Source organism: Molothrus ater, chromosome 24, assembly GCF_012460135.2.
Source record: "Molothrus ater isolate BHLD 08-10-18 breed brown headed cowbird chromosome 24, BPBGC_Mater_1.1, whole genome shotgun sequence".
Classification (NCBI taxonomy): Eukaryota; Metazoa; Chordata; class Aves; order Passeriformes; family Icteridae; genus Molothrus; species Molothrus ater.
In genome coordinates, this window is record NC_050501.2 from 6,837,206 (window position 1) to 6,848,101 (window position 10,896).

Consider the following 10,896-nt stretch of genomic DNA (forward strand, 5'->3'; position numbering starts at 1 on the left):
TCCCAGGCAGAGCGTGTGGTTTCTCTGGCAGAGGGGATCAGGGACCCAGGCTGGGAGGGAGAAGGGAGGGGTGCTGGGGGTGCTGTGCCCGTGCTCTCTGCAGCTGCCTGTGAATCCCTCTCGTGCTCCCAGCTCTGGACTGATGGTCTCTCCCTCCCTCAGGAGGTGGCAGTGGGAGCTGTGTTTTGCTCAGGAGTGCTGCTGAGCCCCATTCCAGCTCAAACCCCGGGGTGGCTGCTCCAGGCTCTGCTCTCCACAGAGCAGCACATGACCACACCAGGAAGCCACCCTTGCCCCAGGTCTCCTTCATGCCCAGCTAACAAGGAGAGTGTCAGGAAATCCTGGGCTCTATCCCAAATCCCTGCTGCTGTGGCTCTTCCCTCTGCCTCCCACAAGCATTTCCACCTCCTGCCCAAGGGATGGGCACAAAGGGCTGAAAATCCTGTTTGGGCAAAGTCCGGCCTGGCGCAGCTCCTGGCGTGGTGGGGTTGTTTTCTGAGCAGCAGAACACTGTTTGCATGAAGTCTCTCATTTTACAGACTCTTGGGGTTAAAAAGCAGCTCCCTCCCAGCAGAGCAGTGACCTTGAGGGTGAGCAAGGACCCAGACTGGGGCAGCTGCCTCTGCCTGTTTGTCTTACAGATCACCTACACCCACCTGCCTTCCCCCTACACCCACCTGCCTGTCTGTACTTTGGCCTTGATAAAAGAGCAGCCTCTGTTTTCATAAAAAAAGCTGAACTCTGCTGGATTTGAAGGTTTTAACCCCAGAATGAGCTACCTGCCCGGTTTGTGGGACAGGGGAGCTGGGAGGGCTGAGCTGCTCTGGGTGTGGATGAGCTTCTCCCTGTTCTCAGCTCTGTGGGTGAACCCCAGGGAAGCTGGGGGGAGTTTTTGGGAGGAAGGAAGGTCAGTGGGAGAATGGGGCCAGCCCTGGTGCCCTGACCCCTGCAGGAGGTGAATGCCCGGGCCGTGTTTGTGAACGTGGCTGATCCCAGAGCTGCCCCTGGACTTCGGCCCCTCGGCAGCGGAACAGAAGGTGTTTCACTGCCGGCCTTGTCCTCTGCAAACAGCCCCGGCCACCACTGTCCCCAGCCAGAGCGAGCTGGGAGCACCCTTCTGCTTCCCAAGGCAGCTTCCCCTGGGATAAACCCTGCTGGGTCTGAGCAGCTGCTCAGGGCTTGAGGAATGCAAAGCCCCACCTCAGTCGGAGTCCCTGGAGACCTCGGAGCGTGGCCCTGTCCTGTGCCCATGGCAGGGAAATGCTGGGCAGCACCAGGATCCACACTGTGCACACACCTTGAGTGGCACCTGAGCCCCAGCAGAGCGGGAAGGGCAGTGCTGGACAGGGACAGCTCACCGAGGTCCCTCTGGCTCCCCATACCTGTGCCAGCTCACCTGGAGCAGCCGTTCAGGTGCTGCCACCAGCTGGAGGGCAGAGCCTGGAGCTCCTCACCTGCCCAGGGCAGAGCCCTCAGCTCCTCACCTGCCAGGCTCCTCACCTGTAAAAGAAGCAAGGCCTTTGCAGGCACAACAGGCTCTGCTTAGCTTTTATTAATGCATATTGCAGCTTAGAGCATTTGGGAAATATCCCAGACTCCAGGACTGCTTTGGGAAGAGCAGTGGAACAGCAAAAGCCTGAGGAAGGGAACAGGAACAGCGAGTATTGGACGTTACCGTCTTGTTTTAGGAGGAGCCTCAGCTGCTCTGTTACTGCAAGGGCCAGGCTGTGAGGAATTATAGTCCATCCATCTGCTTCCTAATGTCTAAGTCACACTGAAATAAATAATTCAGCAGCTCAGGGTGGGGATGGGCAGAGGAATTTCTTCACCACTCCTGCAGCCATTCCCTGCAGAGCTCCTGAGCTGCCCTCACCTGATGCCAGGGGACCCTGGGCAGGGGCACAGCTCGGGCTGGGCAGGACAGGGATCCCTCTGAGGGCACAGCAAGCACCCACAAAGTGGGAGTGTCTGGAGACTCCTGGCACAACCAAGCCAAATAAAACCAAACAATGTCTTCAGGAAAAGCCAGGTGCTGAGTCAGGTTCCCAGAAGGAAGCACCTGAGTGAGAGAACACCTCCACAGTTGTGTGGCCAGGTAAAGGCTCTCGTGTTTGTGAGGTCTCCACTTGGGCAATGCAGTCAGCTCACTCAGCAGAACACTCAACACATGCTCAGAGCAAAAACCACTCCAGCAAGAGCCAGGACAGCTCCATCCACAGCAAACGACTTCCTGCAGACAAAAACCCCATGGACTCATCTCATGTGTGGATGTGAGCCAGGACACCCAGGCCCAGGCAGCAAACTGGGAAGCTGCTGAACAAACTGGGCTGATAGACCCCACCCAGCTGGTCCGAGGGGTCCAGACACAAAAACATCCCCAGAGACCCTGCCCAGCCGAGAGAAGGCAGCATTTACCTGTTCCTGGCTCTGAAATCCTCCCAGGAAACACATCCTGGTCCTGTGCACCAGCAGGAAACCCCCAGGGCTCCTGCCCAGCCCCTGCCCAGAGGGTGAGAGAAGGTCAGCGGCCAGGAACAGAGCCCTGCAGGTTATCCTGGGGTTTGCACTGAAATTGGGAAGTGCAGAACTGGTCCTCCAAGTCCCAGGGTCAGAGGCTGGGCCACCCTCCATCCCTGAGCTGATCCTGTGGAGCAAACCCCACATCTGCTGCCATGAGCTGGTGACATCACAGGGACAACCTGGGAATTCTCCCCCCAGGCTCAGCTTTTCCAGAGCTCAGTTCCAGCATCACACCCTGGAAGGCCCAGGTTTCCCTGCAGGACAACAAACACTTCCCCAGAGGCTCCTTCATTTGCATCCAGACACCAGCCTGGCAGTCAGGATCCCCCCGGCGCCACCAAATGGATGAAAATGTCTTTGTGCACCTGGGACTGCAGGAATCAGCCACCCCCTGGGCAACCCCCAGCCCAGGATCCCCAAGCTGATGAGAACAGGAATGTAAAAGCCACAGCACAGCAAAGAGCACAACTTTTACTTTATAAAAAAGACCAAACCAGAACATTTAAGGCCAATGAGTGCAAAAGAATCTCCCATAAGACACCACAGGTGAACCAGCTTCAGGGACCATCGGGTTGACAGTCTTCCTCTCGGTGAGTTTTTTGGGGGGCTTGGGGTTTTTTGGCTAGTTTAACCCCCACATGCTCACTCTTCACACCCAGCCTAGCCACTAAAATGTGTATCTGCTCTGTAGCAGTGACTGCAGCTCTCTGCAAGCCCAGCTCACCCCTTGTCTCCAGCACAGCCCACAGAGCTGTGTCAGTGTGACCCACGTGAACCTCAGCACACAGCTCTGAGGAAACTTGTCCAAATAACAATGTACAAACCCAGGAGAAGCAGAAGCCAAGCAGGTCCCTCAGGACAGGCAGCATTTGGAGGGAGGTGACCTCACACAGCTCCCCTGGGAGTCCCAGCCTGGCCTTGCTTCAAGTCTTTCCCTTGTATAAACTCGATTTCTCATCAACCAACAGCTTTAAACACAAAGCAGGGAGGGGAAGCCAAATCCAAGGCTCAGTCCCTTCCCTTCGTCTTTGAAATATCTCTGTCAGTGCCTCCAGGTGTGGTCTCAGTAATGCCCCTGATTCCTGGAAGCACACTCTGAAAACAGCCAGTGGTTTACAGAAACAGGCTCTAACAGGGACTGGAACCGTCCATTTCAAAGGGTTTTGGCCTTTTAGAGAAGCCTGAGAGCTTGTGAGAGGAATTAAATCCTTCCTCCCTGCCCAAACCTCTGAAGAGCAATCACAAGCTATAAAATAAAGGCACATTTCAACTAAGGCACATTTCAGTTCAATTAAGGCACATTTCAGTCCAACTGAAGCACATTCCAGTCCATCTAAGGCACAAAACCATGGTCCACACCGAAGCCCAGGGCCTATTTGGGCTTCCCTCTCCCCAAAATCCAGTGGATGTGTTTATCCTATGGCTGGTGAATTAAATGAAGCATTTTCTGCTAATGTCCAAGGGCACCCAAAGCTCCAAACAAGTCCCATGGCTTGACATGTTTACTTTGTGATAAACAACCAAGTGGCAACACCACAGATGCAGCTTCCTCCTGCTGCAGCCCTGCAGGTCAGCTGGCACTGAGCCCTGGGGACAGCAGTGCCCATCTCCTGCCTGCAAAGGGAAGGACAAGGTGCTGAGTGCCCACAGGAAAAGGCAGGGGCCAGCAGTGCCTCACAAACCCTCTGCTGATACTCTCAGGAGCCTTTCCTTTCCAGGCAAACCAGGGGATTGGAAGGGATTTTTAGCAGAACAGTCAAAGAGCCCAGTTCTGAACCACAAGAAGTCAGGAGTGAATGGAGTGTTCCCCTCACCTGCCACAATCCTGCTCCAGGCTCTCCCAGAGGAAGCACGCACAGAGGAGTGGGGAGAGCTGCTGGCAGGCAGGCAGTGTGTGCTCCTGGAGTGCAGCAGAGCTGATCCCCATGGTCTGCTCGTGCAGGGGCAGCCCAGCAGCCACCCCAGCCCCCAGCACTGGCCCTGAATCAGGGGATGAGCCAAGAGGCCACAGATTGAATGAACCCCATAAAGCGGAACCTTCTCCTCAGGCAGCAGCAGGTGACACCAAGGCTCAGCAGGGAAAGGCAGATCTGGAAACACCATGGGTGGAAGACTTTGGGTTGGTGGGACCAGTACAGGCACTTTAAATAGAGATTTGGGTCCCTGCAGAGCAGGATCTCAGCCTGCACCTCAACATCAGCACCAGCACAGAGACACCACAGTTATTCCCTATCCAAGTTCACTCAGGCAATGCAGGAAGCAGAACTGTACAACAGGTCCTCAAAGCAGGGAAAGGGCTGAGCCACTGAGGCTGCTGGAGCTAAATGTGATTTACAGGAATCACAGAGGCACAAGTTCTCTGCTACTTCCTTGTCCATCTTCTCCTCCCTGGGCACACATTCCACCTCCAAGTTCATTAGCTCCGCAGTTTGCTTCCTTGATTGTCCATAAAAACCAAAATATCCAGTGAAGTTCAGACAGCAGGAGAATCTGGCTTCAATAAGGATCAGGGAAGACTGGGGGAAAAAAAATTAAACTTGGCACAACACACTCCACATGGAAGGAGGAGGAGGATTGTGACTGCAGCAAAGGCCTGGAATGCCTCCCTGCTGCTCGGGTCCTTTAACAGTACACCTGGAGCAGAGGGGCCCCGGACGAGTCAGTCTCTGTGTCCTGGAAAGAGGAATCTCTGCTGGTTGGAGAGCCTTGGGGAGGAGAGAGAAGAGAACAGACAGTGCCATTAGCCCAGGGGAAGCACAGCAGCCTGGCACTGGGGAAGCAGCTGCCACAAAAGGCTTTGTGTACCATGAGGGAGGAGAAAGCCACACAAAGCCATGGCAGGGAACAGCCCTGCCTGCATTGCAGCCATCTCCCAGGACAGAGCTGCTGTGCAGGAGGAAACTTGTCTTGTAGCCCTGGGCTGCTCTCTGGGAGGATAGAGCTCGGGGCAGCCTTGCCTGCTTCCCTTTTGCACAGTTCCTTTTGTTCCCAGTCTCACCCAGCTGTGACCTCTGGCAGTCACACCCCAAATACAGCCCCAAACTTTGTCAGGGTACAGAGAGACTGAAATCTCTCAGGACGGGTCCTGTGCAAGGACAGGGAATGTGCCACACTTGGATTTCCCCCTTTTCAGAAAGATCCACCAACCCAGGGAGGGTCCGAGCTCCATCGCCCCCAAAGCCCAGGAGAACCGAGGGGAGCCTGAGGAGCAGGGTCAGCTCAGGCTGTGTGGAGGGTGAGGACGTGGCCAGGGTGGGCTCAGGGCTCTCCTCTGCAGCCAGGCCCAGCCAGGGTGTGTGTTACCTGCGCTGCTGTGCCGCCTCATGTTCCTGGCCAGCACATCCGCCGGGGTCTCCTCCGAGATCTGCACGGCCAGCTCTGCAATGCAAACCAAGAGGGCCTGAGACAGGGAAGGAGGACGGAAAGGATGACTCAGCACTAAGGATCCTGTCAGGGAGCACCCTCACGGAACAGCACAGGCACAGTCTGATTCTTCCCATTGCTTCTGCCATCGTCCGGACAGTCTGAGCTGTGTCCTTAAATCCCAGGAGCAGCCTCTCTGCTAATCTGGGAAGCACAACACCCACACTGTTTCCTCTGGGAATTCTGGATATCTCCTTGCTCCCATACTCAGCTTTTCAAGGTTTTTCTACAACAAACTGTTATAGCCTGCTCTGGAGCTCAGACACTTGAGGCTGCTCCCAGAAGGAGGAAGAAGCAGAAGCTCTGGTGCTGTGGAACAGCCCTTCCCTCCTCTTGGCAGGAATATTCACTGTGTGGAGGAGGTCTGGGCTCTGAGGACACACTGTCACAGAGTCTAAGGGTGGCATGAGCCAGGCAGCACATGGGAGAGAGCCAGCTGAGTAACTGGACATCCTCGGGCATGAGCAGCTCGTCTGGTCCTACTAGTTCAGTTTGACTCACTGTTTTTCTGCCTCCCTCAGATGAGCACAGGCAGAAGCAGCAGCAGCAGCACCAACCCAGCTATTGCTCAGCACAAACCTCATGGGCAGGGGAAAGACAGGCTCAAGAAAGCCACAGCACAGGGAGGAGGGTGAGAAGCAGAGCTCTGCACTCACACACCCCAGCACAAGGTGCCCACTGGGTACAGAGCAGCCTCCAGCCCCGCTCCTGCGCCACAGCTCGGTGGCTTTGCTGGCACAGCCCCCCTGCAGCACCCAGGGACCCCCGGCACCCCCCGTACCGTCCTGGCTGATGACCATGGACTCCAGCATGGTCTCGTTGCCGCTGTCGGGCGCGGTGCCGCGGCCGGACGGGTCCTGGTGGCCCTGGCTGGCCGGGCTGCAGATGTGGGGCCGCACGCGGCTCTTGCGGGTGCTGATGCGGATGATGCCCCGCACCAGCCGGCACTCGGCGTCCTGCTCGTCCAGGTTGTAGTCCTGAGTGATGCTGTTGATGAGGTCCGAGATCTTGTTGGTCTTCTCCAGGAAGACGGTGTCCGAGGTGCACTTGGCCAGCTCGTCAATCTGGTGGACGCTGAAGAGCTCCGTGAGCTTCTTGAAGATCAGGACGTCGATCTGCCTGCTGGACATGGAGCCGTTCAGCTCGCTGATGTCCACATCGGACTCGTGGAAGGAATAATATTCCTCTGAGCTCCGGTGGCTGCTGGGGAGCGCTGGCTTTTCTATGCTGTTCCTGAAGGGCTTCTCCAGCAGCTCCTTGCAGCAGGAATCAGATTCCACGTGGTGGTTGGTGTTCCTGTTTGGATAGACAGGGATGCCCTTCAGCTTCACGTCTGGGTAACTGAAACTGCTGCCCATGATGGACTTCTTGATCTGGTTCCCGTTCTTCTCAGCAGGAGAGGTGTTGGTAGGGCTGTTTGGCAGCCGCCCATTGTAGTCTCCATTCTTCCCATCATCTGTGGAGGTCTCAGCGGGCCCTGGGTAGGGAACGCAGACACTGCAGTCCTGGAAGCAGCCCCCACACGTCACTATGCAACAGAAAACAGCCTTGTACGTGTTCCAGGCCTGAGACAGGGAGGAGCAGCAGAAGCCCTGGTTTTGGGGAGCCTCTGCTGTCCCAGAGATGAAGGTGATGGTCTCCGCCTCCCGGCCGTTGGGGTCCTTGAGCTCGGCCTTGCGCCCTTTCCTGTCCCGCATCTGCTGCGCTCGGCCACGGCTCGCTTTGATCTCGGAGCCACTGAGCACCTCCAGGCTGACATCCGTGTCCCTGCTGTCCCTGGAGTCCCTGGCTGCCCGGGCCCGCAGGGGCACGGCCTCCGGGCAGGGCTGCTCCCTCTGCCGGGCGCTGCTCAGCTCGGGGGGCAGGCGGCTCCTCCGGCCCAGCATGGCTCGGCACTCGGGCACCTGCAGGACACGGGGGAAATCAGAGCAACCCAGCACCACCAGCCAACCTCAGCGAGCTGTCCGTCAGCACAGAGGGATCTGACCGCCAGAGGTTCCCAAAGCCAACGATTTACAGGAATATTTTGTGTCAGGACTCACGCTGCTCTCACTCAGGGCCCGCGTTCCAGGGCTCTCCCACCACCTAAGCCTTGCTGCTTCCTTTGGGTCAATGCTCTCCTCAGAAGAGAGATGCTTTAAAAGGGCTATTTTCAGACATCAAAATCCCTGTAACCTTCAGAAGAGTTTCCTCCACGCAGCTGGAAGAGGAGTCGGCTCCAGAGCAATGAAGGAGCAGCACAGCTGGAGGTGGAGCCACTGACAGGCTCCAAAGGGAAAGTATCTTTTTTTAAACAACTTCCCTTTGTCTTGCATTCCTCAGGATTAGGCTGGGCCCTGACAGCACTTATCCATTTCAAAACACATCGTGCCCAGGAGGAGATGACAAGCAATCCATCATTATGCAAGCTGCCAATTCCAACTCCACGTTATTTGCTGCTATTTCAATTTAGAGGATTTAGCAATGACAGCATTACCAACACTAATGATTTTTGCCAGTCATGCTAAGGTCGGGCGATGTCAAAGACTTCCCTATGAAAACCCAACGTCTTCATCTGGATTAAGGAAAAGACCTTGTCAACAAGTTGGTCTCTATTAAAGGTCTCAAATCACCCCTCATGGGAACAAAACCTTTACAAACCCTACAGAAACAGAAGCTCCAGAGCAGACTGTGCTCAGCTGTGCCAGCACAGCTCCTGCAGGTCTGCAGGCAGGAGGAACTGTTTTTACAGTGAGCCTGTCACATTCTCTCTGCACAGAGCCAACCTTCACACTCTGGCACGTTCATTCTCCCTGGTTTTAATCTTTTTATTATTAAAGCTCAGCACGGGGCGATGTGAGGAAAGTCAGGTCAGGGCTGTCACTCTCCACTTCTGCTGTGCCTTTATCCCAGGCTGTGGTGGGTCCTGGAATTCTCCATGGTTTCCAGGCTTCTTGGCTAATGCTGCTTGCACCTCCAAGAGATCCTTTCAAACACTAATTAGGGTAATTAATAAGCAGTGAGAGCCCAGCCATAGTGTAAGTGTTGTAGGGCTGTCCTTGTTGTTTTACTGTAGACTTTCTATAGGGCACCTCAAGCATGAATAAATAAATCTGTCAGACCTTGTTAGAGCACTGCCTCTTTCTCCCTGGTTTTTAAACCCAGAGTCACATTTTCCCCACAAAGAAACAGGCCCAGACTAAAAGCCAGGCAGTTACAGCACACCACTGCTTTCCAGGAATATTTTGGCTCTGTTACCCTGTGAAAATTCATCCCAGGAGCTCCCTTTGCACATTCCTGGGCAATATGCAAAATAAAAAGCCCCAGATGCTCCAATTTCAGTGCCGAGCAGGCAGAGCTCCCTCACCTCAGCATCACTGCAGAGTTTTGATTGCTTTCACTTCAGAACAAGTCAGGAGTTATTCCCCTCAACTTCCTCATTTCTGTAATGCAGTTCAGAATTTAAAAACAGACTGAAAAAAACATGAAGTGAAATGAAAACATCTGAGCTGAACTGGGAACTGCTCACTGGGATGTTTCTTCTCATTCCAAGGCCTCACTGAGAGACCCAACATCTGCATTGCACAGCAACACTCCTTTATGTAACAACAGACAATATTCTGAGATTTCAGAGCATCTGGGACAGAGACAGGAGCATTATCTCAGCTCTGAGGAGGAGACCTGCAGGCACAGGTGTCAGAGACAGCTGTGGGCTCACCCATTCCCATCACAGCCCACACCTCTGGGACCTCTGGACCACTGGAAAAGTTCCTGAGGAGCACAGACAGGACACAGCTCCAGCAGCTCCCCCAGCACAGGAACGGGCTGGACCAAAACCCCCAGCCACAAATAAATGCTCAGACCACAATCCACATCCAAGTGTTACTCACACGATGGCTGGGAGCTTCCTCTGCTCTCACACAGGCACTGGGAGTGACTGCAGGTCCCTCTAGAGAGCCTCAGCATCTGCTCCAGAGGAGCCAGGAAGGGTCCACAGGGGGTTTGCAGCACTCAGAGTTAGCCAGGGTCTAAGATCTTCATTGTTCAGAGGGAGGGATTTCCCTGGAAAGTTTTAAAAAAGCTCAGTTAAGTTGTGAATCTCCTGAACAATGTCACATCCATCTGACAATAACCATGCTGCCAGTGTTGCTAAATTCAGGAGACAGGATTCACACACTGATGCAGCTTCTCTGAACTCTGTGGAAGCATCCACAGCTGGGAAATGTCCTAAGGAGCCTTGCCAGGAGCTGGAAGTCACCTGTTAAGCTCCGGCTCTGCACTGCTGTGCTGGCAGCAGGAGGGATGGAGATGCTGACCCAGGGTAAATGTGGATGCAGCATCGTCCCTGTGCATCCCTGGGGACTCAGCATCCCTCTGGCAGCTCTCTGGGATATCAACAACCTGCCCGAGGAACTGCCTCGTGCCAAACCCTCCCCGGTGCCCCTGGCCCAAAACACCCACCCCGTTCCAGCTGACAGCCAGGGCTCCACCACGGGGCAGGCAAACAACGTTTGACCCTTTTCCCTCCCAAACGAAAGGGAAGGAAAAGGGGAGACCCACCTGGGCACCATAGGGAGCTCCCTCTGCCTACCTTGGCCCCCAGCATGAGCTCCAGGCGGGGGATTTTGGGGAGAGGAGACGCCGGCAGCAGGAGCAGCAGGAGCAGCAGGAACAGCCCCATCGCCGCCTGCCCTGCTCTGCACCGGCTCCCAGCGCGCCCCCCGCTCCGTTTTCCAGCCCTGGGAATCAGAGCCGGTCCCAAACCCCTGGGAGAGCTCCGACCGCCCCCAGCCTCCCCAGGGCCAGCGGGAGGGGACAGCGGGAGCGGCCGGTGGCGGTGGGGGCTGCCCGCACCGGGGCTCCCTGCGCCGGGGGCAGCCCGGGGGCCGAGGGGAACCCGGTGTGGGGTGACGGGGGAACCCTCCCTCCCTGCCTGCCTCCCTCCCTGCCTCCCTCCTCCTGCCTCTCTCCCTG

General features: G+C 55.8%; 1 protein-coding gene across 1 annotated transcript; it reads right to left on the reverse strand.

Moving 5' to 3' along the window:
• Window positions 1–2,977: 2,977 nt before the first annotated feature.
• Window positions 2,978–10,004, reverse strand: KDF1 (keratinocyte differentiation factor 1). The gene is made up of 4 exons (XM_036397023.1): window positions 9,813–10,004; window positions 6,725–7,847; window positions 5,824–5,898; window positions 2,978–5,225 (listed from the first exon to the last, which is right to left on the reverse strand). Exons 2-4 carry the CDS (start codon window positions 7,827–7,829, stop codon window positions 5,143–5,145), a joined length of 1,263 nt encoding a protein of 420 aa, XP_036252916.1. The 5' UTR covers window positions 7,830–7,847; window positions 9,813–10,004; the 3' UTR covers window positions 2,978–5,142.
• Window positions 10,005–10,896: the final 892 nt, after the last annotated feature.

Excerpts from the sequence above, each read along its gene's own strand:
- KDF1 (XM_036397023.1), bottom strand. The coding sequence starts at position 7,829 with ATGCTGGGCCGGAGGAGCCGCCTGCCCCCCGAGCTGAGCAGCGCCCGG. Across the intron at positions 5,899-6,724 it reads CATGGTCATCAGCCAGGACG|AGCTGGCCGTGCAGATCTCG; the intron begins GTACGGGGGGTG and ends TTTGCATTGCAG. Across the intron at positions 5,226-5,823 it reads GAGGCGGCACAGCAGCGCAG|GCTCTCCAACCAGCAGAGAT; the intron begins GTAACACACACC and ends CTCCTCCCCAAG.